Source organism: Lytechinus variegatus, chromosome 2, assembly GCF_018143015.1.
Source record: "Lytechinus variegatus isolate NC3 chromosome 2, Lvar_3.0, whole genome shotgun sequence".
Lineage (NCBI taxonomy): Eukaryota > Metazoa > Echinodermata > Echinoidea > Temnopleuroida > Toxopneustidae > Lytechinus > Lytechinus variegatus.
This window is the reverse complement of record NC_054741.1, coordinates 34,684,915-34,707,036: the sequence shown is the minus strand read 5'-3', so window position 1 is coordinate 34,707,036 and position 22,122 is coordinate 34,684,915. Positions and strand designations below refer to the sequence as shown.

At 37.2% G+C, this 22,122-nt stretch overlaps 2 protein-coding genes and 1 long non-coding RNA gene across 3 annotated transcripts; 1 reads left to right on the top strand and 2 right to left on the bottom strand.

Moving 5' to 3' along the window:
* Positions 1–3,969: 3,969 nt before the first annotated feature.
* Positions 3,970–7,647, bottom strand: LOC121406786. The gene is made up of 5 exons (XM_041597656.1): positions 7,627–7,647; positions 6,705–6,807; positions 6,339–6,476; positions 5,385–5,797; positions 3,970–5,120 (listed from the first exon to the last, which is right to left on the bottom strand). Exons 1-5 carry the CDS (start codon positions 7,645–7,647, stop codon positions 4,926–4,928), a joined length of 870 nt encoding a protein of 289 aa, XP_041453590.1. The 3' UTR covers positions 3,970–4,925.
* A 1,141-nt stretch (positions 7,648–8,788) lies between these two features.
* Positions 8,789–10,755, top strand: LOC121409440. The gene is made up of 3 exons (XR_005969149.1): positions 8,789–9,125; positions 10,176–10,337; positions 10,624–10,755. It is a non-coding gene; the product is annotated as an uncharacterized LOC121409440 (long non-coding RNA).
* Positions 10,756–19,199: 8,444 nt separating this feature from the next.
* On the bottom strand, positions 19,200–21,653 carry LOC121409760. Its single transcript, XM_041601666.1, has 5 exons — positions 21,633–21,653; positions 20,740–20,842; positions 20,373–20,513; positions 19,718–20,130; positions 19,200–19,408 (listed from the first exon to the last, which is right to left on the bottom strand). Exons 1-5 carry the CDS (start codon positions 21,651–21,653, stop codon positions 19,214–19,216), a joined length of 873 nt encoding a protein of 290 aa, XP_041457600.1. The 3' UTR covers positions 19,200–19,213.
* Between the last annotated feature and the right edge of the window lie 469 nt (positions 21,654–22,122).

Here is a 22,122-nt window from a genome sequence, read left to right as displayed (position 1 = left end):
ATTTTTCGTTCAAATTTCCGTTCCAAGGCAAAGCATTTTTGTCTTATTGAGAAAAGGAAGAAAGCGCTCCAAAGCATAGCATTTTCTTCTTATCGAGGAAAAAGAAGAAAGAAATCCGCTCCAAAGCTTCGCATATTTTCCGTTACGCCGTTCCTGACGTATAGATCTGCTACAATGAGCCGCAATTTTTGTGAAAGGCGGCCGCAAAGGCGCTACAAAGCGCTATCCGACGATCGCCTCTGCGCTAGCGAACACAGCCCGTGCCGCTGGGCTATATAGCTGCATGCACGTATGCTCGTTCCATAGGGATGAATACACACTCACAAGCAGGCGATCCGCTCCAAAGACCCCCTTTTCACAACACTTTTGTCGTTCCGAAGCCCGTTCCGAGGACCCTCCTTTTTACAATACGCCCGCTCCAAAGCTCCGTTTTTTGTCTTGCCCGCGGCACAGACCTATTACTTTTTTGGTCGAGTGCCCCCCCCGGGCACATGACGAAATATGTATCAAAGGCGTATTGTGTCCTGATATTGGACGAAATATTGCATAATAACAGCTTCAAAATGTGATAAAACCGAATAATTTGACATTTTTAAAATCAACATTTTGCAAAATCCCATACACTTCCTTCCACATAAAATATAAAAATGCTATGATAATTTGATGGACTGTATCAATTTGTGATACTATATGACTGTGTCAGAACTGCGGTAAATGCGGTCAGTCGAGTAATTTCAAATGATATTTCAAGAAATATTGCAGCATTTATTTTTGCTGTCCCCTGTAAAAGTGAGCAATGTGTCTGCTCATAATAATCCGACCAGAAGCAGCGTAAAGTAATTATCATTACAATAGCATGTTTCCTTTTGTAATTCGCACGTAAGTCTGTAGTTAGGCAGGAATCTTTTGTCTACAATCTGCAAGATATATGCAATGAAACACAATCATGTCCAACATATTTTATCACTGCAGCATCAAAGTGGCTATAAAGGGAAAGTATTGGATGGTTCTCCATGTCTCAAAACCTCTTGCTTCCACTCATTTTCACAAGTGCATGCTTCGCCTTCTCCTTCAACCTCTTGATTAATTTTCTGATAATGCATTAAATGCTTTCGTATCTATAATAATGTACTTCAGTTTGTTAAAGGTCAAGTCCACCCCAGAAAAAATTATTTTTCGCAAAATAGTTATATGCACAATAAAGCCATATGCAAATGAGAGAATCGATGATGTCACTCACTCACTATTTCTTTTGTTTTTATATTGTTTGAATTAGACGGACCAACTTGACTGAACAATACTTAACAATGGTAATTCCATATGTTCGGGGAAAATAAAATTTTGTTTCACAGGACTATGAGGAGAAAGTAAGTATATTTCATAGTTCATAATGATAAAATACAAACAAATAGTGAGTGAGTGATGTCATCAGTTCCCTCATTTCCATACCGACTGGACTGTGCATATAACTATGTTCTGAAATCAACCGAAATTTAAAAATGTCATAACTTTGATTATTTTTCATCCGATTTTGATGAAATTTTTAGTGTTATGCTAGTTGGACTTTTTTCTTTTTATTCAAATCAACTTTTGTTTGTGTGGACTTGTCCTTTAATAAAGTTTATTAATAAAATTGTTATGTATTGAATTGTACTGTAATGTATTGTATTGTATTATTTTGTGTAGTTTTAAGTAGTTTGAAACCCTGAAGCGACCTCGTATAAGTTCTTTTAGACTATCGGTTGTTTTTCCAGAGACAGGCATTTTTTTCATAACTTGTCTGAATAAAAACAATTTAATTCAACATTGAGTGCTATTTAATTCCAAAATTGGCAGGTATTTTTTTTTGAGGGGGGGGGAGTGTGGGGGTGTATTTTGGCAAGTGGTTGTAGGGCTAGCACTCCTTTTCGTCGTATGCTTTTATTGGCAATTTACTTTTAACCACCCATTTTCGTCCGGCAGTTATAAAAAAAATCATAAGATATCCTCATTAGCCGACATGATCTGGGGCCCGTGTCATATATAAAGACCTGTAAATTGTATGGAATCCTTGATTGTAATTGGCTGCTTAGGCATGTTACTATGGTAGTTACAATAATAGTTAATTTAAAGTAGTTGCAAGTCTTCATGAAATGGACCTCAGTTTGTATAGATGCCGTGGGTGTCTCGCCCACCGGCTCGCCCACTCTTTGTAGTCTTGCCTGAACCATGGACCAAGTAGGTCCATACCTGAACGAAGTTCTGCAGAGACCTTCCCATCACTTTTCCTGTTGGTTTGTTTGAAAATGCTAAAAATTAATGTAACCCTATGCATGAGGATGATGGGGTCAAAGGTTGTCTAGGAGTTAAAAGGTCAAAATGATAAGTGCATGGTCATGTCCATCCTTTTTCAAATTTTTGTTCAACTTGCTCCGATTTCCCTATTTCTGCATCAATTTTGATCACAGTTGGTTAAAATGATCCTTGGGTAATACCACATGTGTGTTCATGAGGATGTTGGGTCAAAGGCGATCTAGGGGTTAAAAGGTCAATGATAAGACGTTAAAAGGTTAAGCGGTCCTTTCCTTATTCAAGTTTTTGTTCAACTTGCACTTATTTCTATGTATCTGCATCAATTGTGTGTATTCTCGGTTCAAATGATTTTTGGTTGTTGTGTTCTTGAGGATGATAAAGTCAAAGGTCATCTAGGGGGTCAAAAGATCATATCGCATAATTGAACGCGAAATCGGGCAAGACTCGTGGTTCGTGAACCACCTTGCTATTCTTGCGATCATTCAGAAATCGTGAAAATTTGTCGATCAGTGATACACTTGAAGCGGTGCAGTCTAGCGCCATCTCTATATTCTTGCGTAATCTTGTTTTTAGAGGAAAAGAAAAATTCTGACAAGTAGGAGACGAGGTAATAACTTTTTTACACAGAAGTTTGGCAATGAAAATATGAATATTCCTGTCAACTTACTTTGTTATTTAGTAAGTTCCACGACAAAGAAAAGAAGGGGGCCTTGCACTTGAAAAGAAAGAAAAAAAAATATGATTTTCTGAATATGTAAAATTAATTCTTTTACGAAATTTGATTTTCATTTAGAAAAGGTCAATATCCCCCCTTGCTTGTTTTGTTTGCTCGCAAGATTTTTTAAATGAGGAATTCCTCCCGAACGCCATTTTCGGCCCCATTAATCGTGTTGGCACATTACACCACTGATTAGCCTTATCATCACCATAAGTCTCTACAGGGGCAGATCCAGATGTACCAGAAATATATGGAAGGGCCCCCCCCCAAAAAAAAGAAGACATTTCCAAAAATACAATCTCCATAATAATTTTTCCCGCATTACATTTGTGGGAGAGCAAGGCAAAGCCCACTCAACCATCATCGTAATGACCATGGACCTGTCCATGTTATCACCAACATACTCACGAACCTTACTATCATCATCATCATCATTCTCATATCACACCCTTGCCACAAGATCAAAGGTTATTTATAGCCTCTGTAAAGGTCCCCGCACACCTTACAATAATTTGGTATGCTACCCAATTTGGAATAAAACGTAGTTTTATTTTTGAGAAGCAAAATGAAAATTTATAATGTGAAAATGCCATTCAAAACGAGGTGTGCCCTGTCTTTTGAAATAGAAGACCTTTTTATTTTTTTTCCTTATCAATTTTTTTTCTGGTACGAAATATCCTTAATTTGTGGTTGAAACCTTTGTTTTTTGAGGGGTTGGCAAAATTTTCCTCCGAAAAATTCGTTCCCCCCCTTTTGGAAAATCCTGGATCCTGTTAATACATATTGGCAACTTCAACAGCATCCTCTAAATCACCATCATTGCCACCATGATTTATTAATATTCACCATTATCATCACTACCACCATCATTGTTGCGCAATTTTGATTTGCGCTCAATGATGTTCCGAAGTTATATGAGAAAAAAGGAGACGGCATAAAACAGATTTTCTTTTCTTGATTTAATTTATGCTCTTCATTCCGTAAGACACTTTTCTGATATTCGACATGAATTTGCTTCGAGTTTCATGAATACCGCTGTCAAATCTCGCTCAGTCACATTAAATGTGATTTTTTTGTGCAGTGGGTCTCAAAGCGGCCTACTATATCTCCCATTGTCCTTTTCTGCCATGGCTTTTGTTAGCCCTGAACATGTCCGAAGGTTACTTTGGTCTTTTCTTCATCAGAATTGGCTGTTATGATGTCCAATGTCCACCTAAGGCACAAGAAGGTGTTCCTTAGCTCAGTCTACTGCACCATCTTCTTTTGCCATGCATCAGGAGATTTTGATATGCGAAATTATCCTTCACCACAATGTGCATCAGTGTGCAAGGGATCATGTCTGTTCAATCGTCCATCTCACCGACAAAAAGATCTTCCTCGATCAGTGTTCAACATCATCTTCTTCCGCCAGGCCTTCAATGAGCCCGCCCAATGTGACTTTGTTGGGGTTGTTTCCTTCACCAGGACTTCAAGAAACAATGGTGGCTTTCTGATCCATCCAACTACCACTACCCTTATCCATCTCAACCTCCGTCAATTTATCTTTTTGATCATTCCACTGCATCGTCTTCTCCCGTACACTGAAAGCCTATCTTGGGCATTTGGCTTATTGATTTTTCCTTTTGGATGCAGATTATCGTTCATTACTTGGCTAACGTGTCTGAAAGTCCACCTTTCAAAGAAGATGGTGTTCTTGACAAGAGTGTCAAGAACACTATCAGGTCTATGTCACCGGATGCCCTCCTCTGCGCCTGAGGTCGTTCCATGTTCAGTGCTGAAGGGAATCCCACATCTTCTTCTTCCATTCCGTTCTGGGAAGGTGGCGCATACCAGAGAGAAGAGAAATCATGGTGCATAGCTAGCTGACTGCAATCTAGTATAGCCTGGTCGTGCAAGAAATTCTTCCTTGCTCAATCTACTGCATCATCTTCTTCTGCCAAGCCTTGAACTGGGCTCTCCTAAGAAGACTATGTTCTGTACACGTCTCCTTTACCAGGAAGTAGTGAAAGCTGTCAAGGGCTCTCTCTGTCATAGTGGCTGTCATCAGGTCGAACTCTTCCTCAGCCTTCCTCAGAGATGCCAACCGTTTCTCATTCCTCTTTGCATTGTCCTTAAAACAAACCAGCAAGAAACAAAAACAAATATTATCTTTATACCGACATTTTAAGGACATTTTTTTACTCGATATCACTTGGTGAGATATTTTTTTAAAAGTATTCTTGCATTAAATGTTTCGACATTTGTACGTAGGCCTATTTGCTTTTTCGTAAGTACTAACATGAATTTAAAACGAATTTTGACGAATCTCTGCTGTAATGTATGAAACTCAATTTACAAAAATCAATTCTCCAGAATCTGCACCCGCTCCACTTACATTCATTGCAAGAACTTTGTTGGCAACCCATACATCGTCACTTTCTTTGATGATGTCATGCTCGCTCCACCCATATTTGGCAATGAGTGACGTCACTTTGCTGAGCGTCTTGAGTTGTTGGTTCTGCTCCTCGTTATCGCTGAAATCGATCTCAAAAGCAATGCCTTCCTTGGCGTGACGTGTGCAGCTCACGGTTGTGATTGGTGAACTCGGGAGAGACATCTCTAAAACCTCTGCAGAGGGAGCAAGAGATTGGTCTGCTGTGATCTCGAAAGCCACGCCCCCACGGCTGACTTTGACGTCTGTCACATCTGTGATATGGTCAAAGTTATTCGCAACTTCAAAAGCCACACCCCCAGGGCGTGTTTTGATTTGAGTGATGTGAGCCGAGTTATCCTCGTCTTCGCCATGATCTGCAGAGAAAAGCAAAGAAGAACAAAATCGTGTTTAATATTATTATTCTTACATCGAGATTTTAATCAGGAAAATAAAAAGTAGGCACTTTAATTTCCAGATCCATGGGCTTATATAATAATAATAATATGTCCATTTATATAGCGCAGTTACTATGTGCATATACTCAACTGTGCTTCGATACTTGGTATCATATTATTACCCCGGCTGTAGCTGAGCCGCCATATTAATAGGCGCTAAAGCGTTCAAGGAATGAATCCTACCGGGTACCCATTCACTTCACCTGGGTCAAGTGCGGCACAATGTGGATAAATTTCTTGCCGAAGGAAATTACGCCATGGCTGGGATTCGAACCCACGACCCTCTATTTCAAAGCCCGAAGACTAATCCACTGGGCCACAACGCATCCAGATTTCAAATAGTTATTTTTTTTTATTTCACTATCCCTTAATATTGTACCATATCTTAATCATGCAAGGATATCTTCCTTCCATAATAGCGATGGTTATTTTGTTACTCCTCTTTAGAGAGGCGACCTACCAATGACGAGGATGTCACAACTCTTCTTGATCTTTCCTGGTGGGTATGACATTGATGGTTGTTTTTGCTTGACGACGTTGTCATCGTCATCGAAGTCAGAATCGCTGTCATCAAGAAGAGTACTGGCCAAGAATCGTTCTATGAAAACAGGAAATCAAAATGGAAAATGTTTAGAGGATAGACCAGAGAATTGCAAATTATAAAAAAACGAAGAAATTAAAAGAAGAACCTTCAAAAATTTAAATAATTTGAGAAGAACTTATCGGATTAAAGATTCTTCACTTTTAAAGGCGCTGCCTTTTTGTAATTATAATCTTATCTTTATTACAAATATTTTCTTAATTACATATTTTATTCATGACATACCATAAGCCAGGAATTCTTCAGAGTTGATATTTTTTTCTCTGGGATATGATGTCGAAGGCTGGTTGATGACGTCATCAATGTCGCAGAAATTGATTGGTGCCACCTGTTGATAAGTATTATTCAATTCAATTCAATTCATTTATTTTGATTTATGAATATAGCAAATGATTATGCTAATGTGTGTATTCTTCATACAAGCAACATTAAATAAACAGGGGGGCTGGATTTTTTTCAAAAACAAACAAAAAACTTGACTCACCATCAAAGTAAAAATCATCTGAAAGGGGAATAAAAATCTAGTCTCAATGGACTAAGGAAAAAAAAGCTTTACTCAAAGAAGAAAGGGGAAAAAATTGCATCAGCCCAAATTTCCAGCTCCCCCCCACCCCACCGGTAAAAATTGCATCAGCCCAAATTTCCAGCTCCCCCCCACCCCACCGGTATCTATAGTGCGTCCTTAAACACCCCCCTTGCAAATTTGTCAGCCACTGGGTTGCGAGACAATCAATACAATGAGTTCTTTCAGTCCCCTTCCATCCCCCCATCTCTCTCTCTCTCTCTCTCCCTTCTGTTTTCTCCATCCACTGTGAGTCTGTGACGGTAATCAAATAGTAGGCAGACCCTTTTTAATTTACCTTTTTTCCAATCACCTTCGTACAAAAAAATCATTTTAATCATGTCAATAGTACTTTTAGCACTTGCAACATTGGAATTTACTTTAAAAATATTATTCCAAACATTGTAGACGGTTGGCCATTAAAGTTCTTTTTTACCCCCCCCCCCCCTTTAAAGTTTGAGTGTTTCTTACTTTATTCTTCCTGCACAACACCTTTTTCAATGCCTTCAACAATGATCTCCCATTACGTTTTTGACGCCGAGTTTGTGAAGTTGCCACCTCCAAACCCATCGGCAGAGGACATACTTTTGAATTTGTACATCCCATGATGAAGATTTGGAAAATACCGAAGATATGTAAAGAATTATCAGAGAAACTGCTGAATGCAAGTTAACTCGGATAAGATTATTACAATAATCACTGTGATAAAATAGAGGCGTTCCCACACTGAAAACCTAAACTAGTCCAGCGGAGGCTCGACTAGGCTTTAACTAGTCTGGCATGTTAGTCGAGGCTGCTGGACTAGGAAAAACCTGCATTTTAAACTAGTCCAGCCTCTAAGACAAGCTTTCGGCCTGCTGGACTAGCTTGAAATTAGTCGAAATTGCTCGACTAATGTCCTTTTCTGTGCTGGACTAGTTTAGGGACGGACTAGCTTCTGGTTTGTCAAGCAAGACGGACTAGTTTATCGCTTGTCAATCGAGACAGACTAGCTTTAAGCTTGTCAGACAGGACGAACTAGCGTGTAACTTGTCAAGCCAGATTGACTAGCTTCTGACTTGTCAAGCAGGACTGACTAGTTCAAGGCTTGTCATTCGAGACAGACTAGCATTTAGCTTGTCAAACAGGACGGACTAGCTTGTAGCTTGTCAAGCCAGACTGACTAGCTTCGGGCTTGTCAAGCAGGGAGGACTAGTTTATGACTTGTCAATCTAGACAGACTAGCTTTTAGCTTGTCAAGCAGTACAGTCTAGTTTGAGTTATGTAAATCGAGATAGGTTGTCAGGCAAGGTTTCCTGCTTGTCTTAATAGTGAATCCAGCCTGGGTTGTCGAATTTGAGGCAAGGCAAGTCAGATGCTGAAAATAAAATAGCTTTTACATTTTTTTTAAACTAAAGTATGTTTGGCTCCACCACAAAAAAAGAAGAAAGCTCTTGGATATACCATTGTCCTCTATTGTAATTTATGTATTATGATTAGTACGCCTAAAAAAATATTTATTAGAAAAGATTAGGTATTTTAGCACTTTCACAGAATCATGATTATAGTGAATAACCTGCGGCTCAAAGTACGACACGGATCTTGATTCAAGACATCTGTTGAATAATGAAGAAAGTTCTAACAAAAATCAATGATTATCATGAAGTGCATGAAAGCAAAAAAAAAAAAAAGATCGGATGAAAGATGAGCAACATGCAATTAATGTTCTGATTCTTTCAAGATGGTTGCCTATAGGCACATTTAACCCATGTCCCACAATCAGTGTTTACAGGTAGGCCTAACTGGAATCTGAGCCTGTGCATTGAATAACCCGAAAAGCAAACACATGCATTACTGTCAACATGCAGTAGCACTGAGCACTACAAAGAAGTTGCTTATTTGGATACAAAGACCAATCCTAAGCCAGCTTTTGTTTCAGTTGGAAATTGCCCGCTCAAATTAACGCTTTCACAAACAATGCATCATTTGGGTCATCATTTCGCTGTGTGATACGATCAGGGAAGCAAGTCTGAAGTTCTTCTACTGAAAGCCTGTATCTTTTGCCTGTTTTCTAGAATCAGTCGAACCATATCGAAAAATTCAAAGTAAGTACAATTTTCCTCCTTTTTAAAGATTAAAATCGATATAATGCATGCATGATCCTAAAGAGACAAATCTGGGAGAGGACGAAGAGCATATTTCACACAGCAACGGCACAAATATGTCACTGCATGCCCGTTAAGTGTTTCCAATAATTATAAGTGAAGTGTGTGAGAGGAGTGTGAGAATTTTCGTATTCTTATATAGGAGAGTATAGTGCCGATAACTTCGGCTGGGGGTTTTCGGTTATATTTTTTGACTCTTCACTAGCAAATACGCATTAAATTGATTTGTGGAACTTTTGAAATTAACTAAAGTATCAGAAATGCATCTTTTTTGAAGGAAATTCAAAAATATGTCATACATACTCGTAGCCCAAGTTATTTGAGATTGTTGTCTTTTCTACATGCATGTAGGAAAGGAAATTCTTTGTGTTTCTTTCTGAATTTTGTAAGATTAGATATGGTATTGTGAAAATAATTATAATTGTTCAGTAGCTATCATTAGTTTTATATTTTATTTGTGATATCTGGAATATTAGGTAGGCTTATATAATTTTTATTAAGTTTCCATTAGCTGGATCTTTGTATTTGGAAAGCAGTCTTTGAATGGAATGTTTTACGCGTTCCCCCATTGTCAGTTGGATTGTGTTGGGTTTGATACTTTTATACTTGTACCACTTATGGAAAGGAAAGAAAAATTCTTTATTCAGAATCTCACCAAAAAAAATTGAAATTGGAGCCTACTGTAGGCAGTTTTTAGAATAATCTATGTCCATTATTAGGCAAATGTTCACGAAGAAGTGGCTTATAAAATTATATAAATGAACTGATGCAAGTAGATGAAAATCGATAGGTTTATCCCTTTTTACATAACCCACGAGTGATTTAAAAGACCCATAAGCATAAAATCAATGTTTATATGTTATACAAATGACGATGGCGAACTGCAGGAGCTAGTTAATTATTTTGTTTATCACATAAGAAACAACAACCCAATGAGACGCACTGATTCTGTAGTAAAACGATGATGATGATTTTTTTTCTTTTACACAGTTATCTACAGAGATGGGTCGTCTACAGAATAAAGAAATATCGCATATGCCGATCATTGAAAATGGGTTCGCAAAAACGTCTAACTCATCGATTAAATTTGGGAATGGCAAGAAGAAGCATACCAATCATCTATAGACGATAGAGGTCTGGGAGGAAGAGAAGGTGAGGAAGCACTTCTATGCTTATCTGCTGCTTACAAACGATTTACATTTTAAAAGAATAGGCAGAATAAAAAAAACATTATAAATGATTAATTACTGACAAGTTGACCATCATCATATACCACTGAAGATACTGTACAAAACAATGTTTCACTGTTGTTCTTAATGGTGTAAAGGAGTTGTCATGAAATGTTTTTTATTGTTTATTGTACCTGACATATTCTGCGTCGATTGATAAAAAGAAATAAAATGAATATAATAATTGAACATCTGTTCTTCTTTTTCAGTTAAGCATTCTAGAAGCAATGACATAAGCAGTGGACCCATCCTTGGCAACAACATGACTTCTTCAGCATGTTCATGGAAATTTAATGATCTCTTTGTGTCACCAGAACTGAGGTTAGTTAAATTTCTATGTGTAATGTTTTGCTTTCCTTCACATTTCCTTAATATTGATATGATTTAACAAAAATGAAACATTGTGAAATTTCTGATGAAGTTCCTTCCACATTTAACATCTAACTCCCATGTTCTCTTCAATTTTAATAAACACATTCTTATGGAAACATTAGTTACATTAGTCTTTAGGATTCGGTATGTTTATAATGTGATAGCTAGCTATGAGGCAATTGTTTTAAGGGGATTTCTGCACAAGTATCAGACTGTATGAAAACTATTCATAGTCCATGTAATTATGACGTAAGATACAGGGGTCATCTCTTTCTATATGACAATTGCGATTTTTTATGACAAAAAAGATACATGTATATACTATTACTATGATTTTCGTAGTGGTGCCTTCCTCGCCAGCACATGCTGCTAACTCTGAATAATATCGATTTCATCTTTCTGATTTTCCAATTGTTTCTATCACTCTAATTGTCATTGCCATCGTCTGTTATATCATTTATCTGAACAGTCACTGAATCCCTTACACCTCCAGACGGACACGGAACACAATCCTCACAATCACCAAATCGCTCGACCTTCTGTCAGAGGCCACGATGTCGATCTGTTCGTTTTATATCGTCTATTTTCAATATCCCACTTGCCTAAGTAAGACTCTCATATTTATGCAAAGATCTTATTAGATATTCAGGATGGAGACAACAGTCCACGGCCCATATTTACATTAACAATAAATCAATCATGCAGTGAGTTAAGATAATTAACCTTCTATATCTATTTGTGTTAATTCTTTATTGCTGAAATCTAGTATAATCAAACACTCTAGTGTCCTAATAATTTTGGTTAAGGTTTATTCCATACAATAATAATAATTTAAGATAAATCTGATATTCCAAACAATATCAGATTTATTTTAAATCTGTATTATAAAATGTTGGTTTTCACAAATTCAAATCTAAATAGTGTTTTCTTAATCAGACGCCAAGTTTATTGTGGGATGCTCTGGGTATATGACTAAGTTTGAAAAGGTTTCCTTTTGCGTAATAAACAAATGCAAATGTTTGTGTTATGACATTACAGAGCAAAACATTAGTTCTTTTTTATTTATTTGGACAGCAACAGTTTGTACATACCAAATTCTGTAATTTGTTTTATCTGCATTTTATCACCCTTTTCACAAAGGAATTCATCTGACTATTAATTTGTATTATGTATTTTTTCATAATTCTGTCACTCGAGTACAAAACCAAAATTGTCCTTCTATACCTTGAATTTGTATCAAAATTATTTTGTTGATATTTTCATGAGGAGCATGATAACATACTGCAATGTACAAAACTCATGTTTACAGAAACACATCGAACAAAAGTAAGCAAGTAAACTTCCAGAAATAATAAAGTTTTCATATGTATATTTTCATATTTGAAGTCCTTCAATTGAATATCAACCTTTGAGTCATTTTCCTACTGCCATATTTTTCAACAAAATATACATATTCCCTGTATCGAGACTGAAATCTAATTAATGATTATAATTACAACTTTACAAATTTTATTTGATTTTTTATTCGAATTCATTTTGATTTACTTTTTTTTTGCAATGATTGTATTTAATGTATATAAATATGCAATATTTTTAACGCTTTTCTAATGTTTTCAAGTTTACGCCTGTCTAGAGTGGGGATTCCACTAATGTACATGCAAACTATGCTCGGTGTATTGATTTTGAATATTTAGTATTTAATACTTTATTTATTTCTTTCCTCTGTTACGTTTTACAGTGTTTTTTTAATCTACGATATCTTTTGCTATATATTTTGTAAAGATTTTTTCAATCTCATTATTTAAATTGAAAGAAAGAATTTGAATATGATGGTTTACATAACCTTGTTAAAAGAAAAACAAATCGTCAAATAATCGTAGTATGTAGTGCGCATTAAACTGCACGTCCTAATAATATATGTTTAAATCTAGAAGGAACATCTTCATTTGGAAAAGTAAATAGGTTAGATTTTGCATATATGTTTGGAAGTTTAATTTCATTGGCAGTCAGATGATATGGGGTTGATATTATTTTCTTGTGAACAAATAACAAATTCAAAAGAATTTATTGTAAAGAATGCATTGATTAATTAATACTGTCAAGGAGGTATTTTTTCTACTTTAATAGTGAGAAATAATTTGTCTAAAATATGGTATATGCTCTAGCCCATCTGGATGCCATTATTTTGATGATGTGATATTACTTTAATGTCTTGGAAATATATGATATTTGGATAATAAAACTGTATTGTTACTGTAAATAAATTTACAAATTTTCTTGATTTCTTATTTTGTTCCTCGAAAATATTTTCATTCTTATTTTAGCGATGTCTAGCAACGTGGTGGGAACGTCTGAAGGCGCGGCTAGGTTTTCTGGATCATTCATGGCTAGTCCGTCAAGTTAGTCCGTCATGCTAGTAATGCAACCTAGTCCAGCTTGACGCACCGAAACATGCTAGTTCAGCAACCTAGTCCAGCTTGGTGGACTAACATCATGTTAGTCCAGCAGCAAGACTAACTTGAAGTTAGTCCAAGTGGGCACCATTTGGACCAACTTAAAACTAGTCAATAACTAGTCGAGCGACTAGCTGTATGTTAGTCCAGCTCGCTGGACTAACCAATAACTAGTCGCTGGACTAGCATCAAACTAGTCAGGCTTGCATGACTAACGTTAAACTGGTCGCTTGACTAGGAACATGCTAGTCAACCGACTAATGAAAGGCTAGTCTAGCAAGATGGACTAAGCAAAACTAGTCCATCATGCTAGTCCAGTAAAGCAGACTAACTTATAGCTAGTCCAGGTGGGCACCATCTGGACTAACTTTAAACTAGTCTGGCGACCAATTTTGGTTTTCAGTGCAGGGTGACCTGTGACGCGCTTCGAGTTTCATGCATGTGACGTCACATTGGATGCTCTTCGCGCTTCATGAGATTGTAAAGCGCACGTGCATTGACGTCACAATAGACGAACTGGGGAGCGTTTCATGAAGGGACTTTGTCCGACAAGTTCTGTTTTATCCGACAATTACCATAGTAACAGTACCTCTCAGCCAATCAGAATCAAGGAAAGATATCAGATCTGACAACTTGTCGGACAAAAATGTTGATGAAACGCTCCCCGGGTTTTATGCATGTGACGTCACATTGGATGCTCTTCGCGCTTCATGAGATCGTAAAGCGCATGTGCATTGACGTTACAATGGACGAACAGGTGATTTATCAGCTTTGAATAGGTATCATGATTTTTTGGTGCCGGGTAAAAATGGCAGAGGTGAAAATGGCAGAGGTGAAAATGGCAGAGGTAATAATGGCAGAGGTAAAAATGGCAGAGGTGAAAATGGCAGAGGTAAAAAATGACAGAGGTCAAAATGGCAGAGGTAATAATGGCAGAGGTAAAATATGACAGAGGTAAAGATCACGCCATGCTTGATCAGCAAGGACGTTCCATTTATAATATCAGTAACAATTATTGACCTTGAATGGACCCCTATCGACAAAATGAGTATTATGAAATGATGAGATATTATTTGTATTTAAAAAAAATCATTTTAGGTCTATACTTTATCGTTGATATGATTAAACTCAAACATTTCCATGCCAAAATGATTTCAATTAATGAGTGATGAAAGGATGTATCTTGGCCAATTCGTATAGTAGAACATACCAAACGATTCGTAATGGAAACACCAATGTGCACTGAAATAAACGAGTTCGGAATTTCTTTGAACCACTTGCATAACTTGGATAACAGGAAAAAAAGTTCTGTAATAAAAGTAATTTTTTATATTTCAACATCATAAATGATCCGAATAGATATTGATATGATACGTATATAGTTCAATGTAAATAATATGATCATAGCATCTAGCATGTCTAGTGTTCATTTTTTCAGAGTAATACCTCATTGCAGCTAGTCCAAGTGGATATCGGGTTCCTTTACTTGTTTCTATGGTAACGGTGACCGCATGAATTTTGAAATGTGCAGCGAATCAGGGATTTAAATTAATAGGTGTTTCTTATATTAGCCGCCTAAGAGTAATGCGGATAATTCAATAAAAATTGCGTTCATAAACTCCGAAAATAAGCCGCATTATTTTTACGAGCGCCCGTCCTGAAAAAATCGGATAATCGCCATGACAACTGGACACGCCCCCTCCGATGCGGTTGTTTTGGAAAAGGGTGACCTTGTGACCGCACCATGGCAATTATCCGCATTATTTGGAAATGCGTTCATAAACTCAAAATCTTATCCCGAGGCTGCTATTATGCGGATAATAGCAGCATCAGAGTAATGCGGATAACTCTTGTCCTCCTCCAATTTTACGACCAAATTATGCTGCTATTAGCCGCCTAATTCATTTTAATTGGGTTTATGAAAGGGGTATTAGGTACCATTCTATCGACCTGTTTTGAAGGGGAAATGCACCCTGACAAATGTTTTACTGTGAAAATAGCAGAAAAAAATATTGGTGAAGGTTTGCGGAAAACCCATAAGATTAATAAAGTTATTAGAAGTTTGAGTTTGATCTGTGACGTCATAAATAAACTAGTAACTACCCCGTATTTCATCCATCAAAAATAATGTCTACTTTTCAATTTTTTAATCAGTGGTTCATGATTGCTAATAAAAAATCTTTCAGCAGCGGATGTGAGATTATTCGTATGTTATTATACTTAAGGTACAACTAAAACAATTTTCATTTTTCTTTTTTTTAAGAAAATGACATTTCATTGATGTTTTTTATTACACCATATATGGGGAAAACAGCTCGCAAATGACGTCCCCATTAACGTAAAATTTTAGTAGCTTTTTAAATCTATGTTGGATTCCCTAAAACCCTCACCAATATCATTTTAACAAACTTTATGTCAGTGTGAGTTTCCCCTTTGATGAATTAAGTACAATGTTTTGGATTGAAAGTATTCTTCAAATTTGAATATTATAAGAGCCATTTCATATAAAAAGGTCGTGCATGTAAGTCTAAGAAAAAAATACCAACTGAAGTGGTATCGGTTTTACCTCTGCCAATATTACCGCTGCTATTTTTTCCTCTGCAATTTTTATACTTCTGCCATTTTTTACCTCTGCCATTTTACCTCTGCCATATTTACTTCTGCCATTTTTACCTCTGCCCTTTTTACCTCTGCCATGTTTTTTTCTTTGTCATTTGTACCTCTGCCATTTTTATCTCTGCCATTTTTACCTCTGCCATTTTTACCTCTGCCATATTTACTTCTGCCAATTTTACCTCCGCCCTTTTTACTTCTGCCATGTTTTTTTCTTTGTCATTTGTACCTCTGCCATTTTTACACCGAGCCGATTTTTTCACATGATAATAATCCTAACTGCATATCTGATATGTTAATTTACAAAGCTAATTAGCTTGAAATAATCCAGGGACCCATTTTAAACACCTCGACAATTTCAGAGTTATCTTCTCGGAAATGCTGCAATTAAAATATGACGAACATTACCTAAGTAAAATGGTAGAGTGGTTTGGCATTTTTCCTCAAGTAGATACAGTCTTTGGCGCATTTTTGGCACGGTGTTTTAAATAGCACACTTGCCATGCTTGCTCCAACAAAAATGACGATAGTTTGAAAGCAAGCACATGAACCCCTATACTTTTAATGTTTCCAGCATGGAAGTAAACCTTCCTCTATACTTGTCAAATTTTGGTGAAGATGACATTGATTTTAAATAAAGGGCAGTGTTTATTGTACTTCTCAGATTTAGTATTGAAATCTTAACCACTTGATTGAGATTATGTTTTTGTCAATCTCTCACCACCATTTGAAAGAAATAAAGGTGCCGCTATAGCATTAATAGGGCAAACGAATAGCAATATGAATCAATTCTCCATCTTCAATATACAATTTTTATCTATTACTGTAACATTTGATGAAATTTACATGGATTTTGACTTTGATTTTGGTAAAAGAGGTGTAACCTCAACGTATAGTGATCTCGTGGGGTATAAAAATATTTCATTCTTTTTGAATGCGCAATTCTCGAGAACTTCCGATTGGGGTAACTTCAAAGCTTGTTCTCTATTTAAATCATTATCCAGGTTCAGATCACAATATCAAAAATTTTCTGCTCGCGCTTTGCGGTCGCATGATTAATGTAGGAAGTTTTTCAATTACTCATCCATATCCTGATTAACAAAACATAAATAGAGTGTCCAATTTTTTGGTGTTAATCTCGAATTTTCATTAATTGTTTAGTTATATATTCATTTTCACGAATACAAAAAGTGCTTAAAATTTTTATCCTTCAGGTAGGAATAGGAAAATTTTAAGCTCGCGCAATTACCGGTGTGCTGGCTCAGTTGGTAGAGCGTCCGTCTCACAATCGGGAGGTTGGGGGTTCAAACCCCGGCCGCGTCAGACCAAAAGATGTTAAAAGATGGGAGTTGCTGCTACCCTGTTTGGCGTTCAACGATGAAAGGGATAGAGCCTCGTTGATCTGGCGCTGCACAGTGGGTGCCGGGCCCACGATCAATTGGGCAAAGCAAATTTTCGGAGTATTTCATTTCATGTCTATTTCGAACAATAAATTATGGATTTTCATTTTTTCATTATTTGATTGTTGAAACATGTAACGCCTTCATGGCTAACTGCAAGCAGCCATTTAACAGATCCTTTTTTTGATCAGATCGAAACGTACATTAAAAATTTCTGCTCGCGCTTCGCGCTCGCAGTAATTATCTAATTGGATACACATCTCGTTTAGGATCACAAACATTACTCAGAATATTTAAATTTTAGCACAAAATACATGAAATAAAAAATAGCTCGCGCTTCGCTCTCGTACTATTTAAATAAGGCTTATGACATTATTATATATTTATGTTGATTTATAAGAATATTAAGCTCAGAAGCGACTATTAGGACTATCCCTTCAAATAAACAAACAAAAATCAACTTCGAGCGGCCGATCGGGGAAAATGTGGCTGAAAAAGAAATCTACCCCCCCCCCCCTCTATTGGCGAAGGCTGGATCCGCCCCTGTAGTTCATCAACTCTTTCTCAAATCTGGACCTGTCTAATGCCTGCATCAATAGTTTACTTAGACTTAGACAATTAGACTTTCTAGTCGTGATGACATCATACCAATCGTATGATTGGTTACAATTTCTAACTAATTTGGCCTTAACTTAGGCTTGCAATCATCCAAAATATATATATATTAGTGTTATTTGGGTTCATCATTTTGAACCTAAAATAAAAAGTTTCATTTTATTCACATTTTCAGAAAATGAGCAATATGCGATTTCTTCCAAAATTGGATCGTGGGCTTTAAAACATATTGGCAACTTCAACAGCATCTTCTCAATAACCATCATTGCCACTATGATTTATCATATTCACCATTGTCATCACTACCACCATCACCATGATCACCATTATTGTAACAGTTACCATCATTGTTGCACAATTTTCATTTGCACTCAATGATGTCCCAAAGTCATGAGAAAGAAGACGGCATAAAACTGATTTTCTTTTTTTGATTTAATTCATGCTGCTTCATTCCGTAAGACACTTTTCTGACTTTCGACATGAATTTGCTCCGAGTTTTATCAATACTGCTGTCAAATCTCGCTCAGTCACATTAAATGTGATCTTTGTGCAGTTGGTCTTAAAGCGACCTACTATATCTCCCAATGTCCTTTTCTGCCATGTCTTTTGTTCACCATGACTTTGTTCTTTTCTTCATCAGAATTGGCAGTTATAATGTCCAATGTCCACATAAGGTACAAGAAGGTGTTCCTTAGCTCAATCTACTGCACCATCTTCTTCTGCATGTTCTGCCATGCACCAGGAGATTTTCACCACAATGTATCAGTGTACGAGGGATCATGTCTGTTCAATCGTCCATCTCACCGACAAGAAGATCTTCCTCGATCAGTGTACAACACCATCTTCTTCCGCCAGACCTTCAACGAGCCTGCCTAAGGTGACTTTGGGGAGAGCTGGTTTCCTTCACCAGGATTTCAAGAAATAATTTTGGCTATAATGTGGTCCATCCAACTCCCACTTTCCTTGTCCATCTCAATTAAAACATCCGGCAAGTTATTTTCTTGATCAATCAACTGCATCATCTCCTTCCGTACATCTTTGGCAATAGGTTTATTGATTTTTCCTTGGATGCAGATTATCTATCATTACTTGGCTCGCGTGTCAGAATATCCACCTTTCAACGAAGATAGTGTTCTTGGCAACAAGAGTGTCAAAGAATTATCCGGTCTATCACACCGAAAGCCCTCCTCTGCGACGAAGGTCGTTTGAAGGGAATCCCACATCTTCTTCATTTTCTTCTTCCATTCCGTTCTGGGAAGGTGTCGCAGGCCAGAAAGAAGAGATATCATTGTGGATAGCTGACTGTAATATAGCCTGGTTGTGCAAGAAATTCTTACATGCTCAATCTACTGCATCATCTTCTTCTGCCAAGCCTTGAACTGGGCTCTCCTGAGAAGACTGTGTTCTGTACAGGTCTCCTTCACCAGGATGTAGTGAAAGCTGTCAAGGGCTTTCTCTGTCATAGTGGCTGTCATCAGGTCGAACTCTTCCTCAGCCTTCCTCAGAGACGCCAACCTTTTCTCATTCCTCTTTGCATTGTCCTTAAAACAAACCAGCAAGAAACAAAAACAAATATTATTCCAATTATCAGCTTATACCAAAGACACGGTAGTGTCTTTGCTTACACCGACATCTTCAGGACACTTTTTACTCGATATCACTTGGTGAGAGAAAAAAGCTTCTTAAAGTATTCTAGCATTAAATGTTTCGAAATATGTACGTAGGCCTATTTGCTTTTTCGTAAGCAATAACATGAATTCAAAACGAATTATGACGTATCTCTGTTGTAATGTATCCAACTCAATTAAAACTAAAAACAATTCTCCAGAATCTGGACCCACTCCACTTACATTCATTGCAAGAACTTTGTTGGCAACCCATACATCGTCAGTTTCTTTGATGATGTCATGCTCGCTCCACCCATCTTTGGCAATGAGTGACGTCACTTTGCTAAGAGTCTTGAGTTGTAGGTTCTGCTCCTCGTTATCGCTGAAATCGATCTCAAAAGCCATGCCTTCCTTGGCGTGACGTGTGCAGCTCACGGTTGTGATTGGTGAACTTGGGAGAGACATCTCTGAAACATCTGCAGAGGGAGCAAGAGATTGGTCTGCTGTGATCTCGAAAGCCACGCCCCCACGGCTGACTTTGACGTCTGTCACATCTGTGATATGGTCAAAGTTATTCGCAACTTCAAAAGCCACACCCCCAGGGCGTGCTTTGATTTGAGTGATGTGAGCCGAGTTATCCTCGTCTTCGCTATGATCTGCAGAGAAAAGCAAAGAAGAACAAATATCGTGTTTAATATTATTATTATTCGTAAATCGAGATTTAAAAGTAAGCATCAATTTCTAGATCCATGGGCTTAAACCCTACTTCAGATATTTTTTTTGTATTTCACTATCCGTTAATAATTTGGTACAATAATCTTAATCATCCCAGGCTATCTTCCTTCCCTTTGTGATTAATTCCTATTTTGTTACTTCTCTTTAGAGAGAGACGACCTACCAATGACGAGGATGTCACAACTCTTCTTGATCTTTCCTGGTGGGTATGACATTGATGGTTGTTTTTGCTTGACGACGTTGTCATCGTCATCGAAGTCAGACTGATCGCTGTCATCATGAACAGTACTGGCCAAGAATCGTTCTATGCAAACAGGAAATCAAAATGCGAAATGTGTAGAGGATAGACCAGAGAATTGTAAATTATAAAAAAGAAGAAATTTAAAGAAGAACCATTAAAAAGTAAAACAGTTTGAGAAGAACTTATTGGATTAAAGATTCTTCAAATTAAAAGGCGCTGCCATTTTGTAATTATAGTCCTACCATTCTTACAAATATTTTCTAAATAACACATTTTATTCATGACATACCATAAGCCAGGAATTCTTGAGGGTTGATATTTTCGTCTCTGGGATATGATGTCGAAGGCTGGTTGATGACGTCATCAATGTCGCAGAAATTGATTGGTGCCACCTGTTAATGAGTATGATTCATGAATGTAGCAATTGATTATGCTTATGTGAGTATTCTTCATACAAGCTGTTAAGGGACGCAACATTAAATATACAGGGGGGCTGGAAGTTACCCCCCCAAAAAAAAAAAATAAAAAAAAATTGACTTACCATCAAAGTAAAAATAAAACTTGGTCCACTAACAAATCACCTGAAAGGGGAATAAAAAGCTAGTCTCAATGAACTAAGGAAAAATAAGCTTTATTCAAAGAAGAAAGAGCAAAAAATTGCATCAACCCAAACTTCCAGCCCCCCCCCCCCCCCCGTATCTAATGGTGCGTCTCTAAACACACCCCCTTGCAAATTTGTCAGCCACTGGGTTGCAAGACAATCAGAAAGTATACCACGAGTTCTTTCAATCCCCCTTCCATCCACCCCCCCCCCCTCTCTCTCTCTCTCTTATTTTCTTCATCCACTGTAACGGTAATCAAGAACAATATTAGTAGTTATAAGCTTCTTGTTTGACAACCTTTTTTTCCAATCACATTCGTAAAAGATCAATTTAATCAAGTCAATAGAACTTTTAGCGCTTGAAGCATGCGAATTTACTTTAAAAAATAATTATACCAAACATTGTAGACGGTCGGCCACCAAAAAAATTTCTTACCCCCCCCTTCTGAAATTTGAGGGTTTCTTACTTTATTCCTCCTGCGGAGCACCTTTTTCAATGCCTTCAACAATGATCTCCCATTACGTTTTTGACGCCGAGTTTGTGAAGTTTCCACCACCAAACCCATAGGCAGAGGACATACTTTTGAATTTGTACATCCCATGATGAAGATTTGGAAAATACCGAAGATTTGTGAAGAATTATCAGAGAAACTGCTGAATGCAAGTTAACTCGGATAAGATTATTACAATAATCACTGTGATAACATAGAGGCGTTCCCAGGGTGACCTGTGACGCGCTTCGAGTTTCATGCATGTGACGTCACATTGGATGCTCTTCGCGCTTCATGCGATTGTAAAGCGCATGCGTATTGCAGAAAGAGGCTATATATCTTATTCTTTTCCTTTTATTATGACTGAAAATTAGTGATCATTGTACAAAGAACAATGTCATTTGAATTATATCGTACGATCACACACCCATTCATATAACGGACTCCGAAGTTCTCATGACACCATGCTCCTAAGTTTTAAAACAAATTACTTTAGGTGATCGTGCGTGCCTTTGTTAGTGCTGTGCACAGCCAAACTTTCCCATCTATTACCTTCTTCAAAAATAAACTAAAAGCCTAT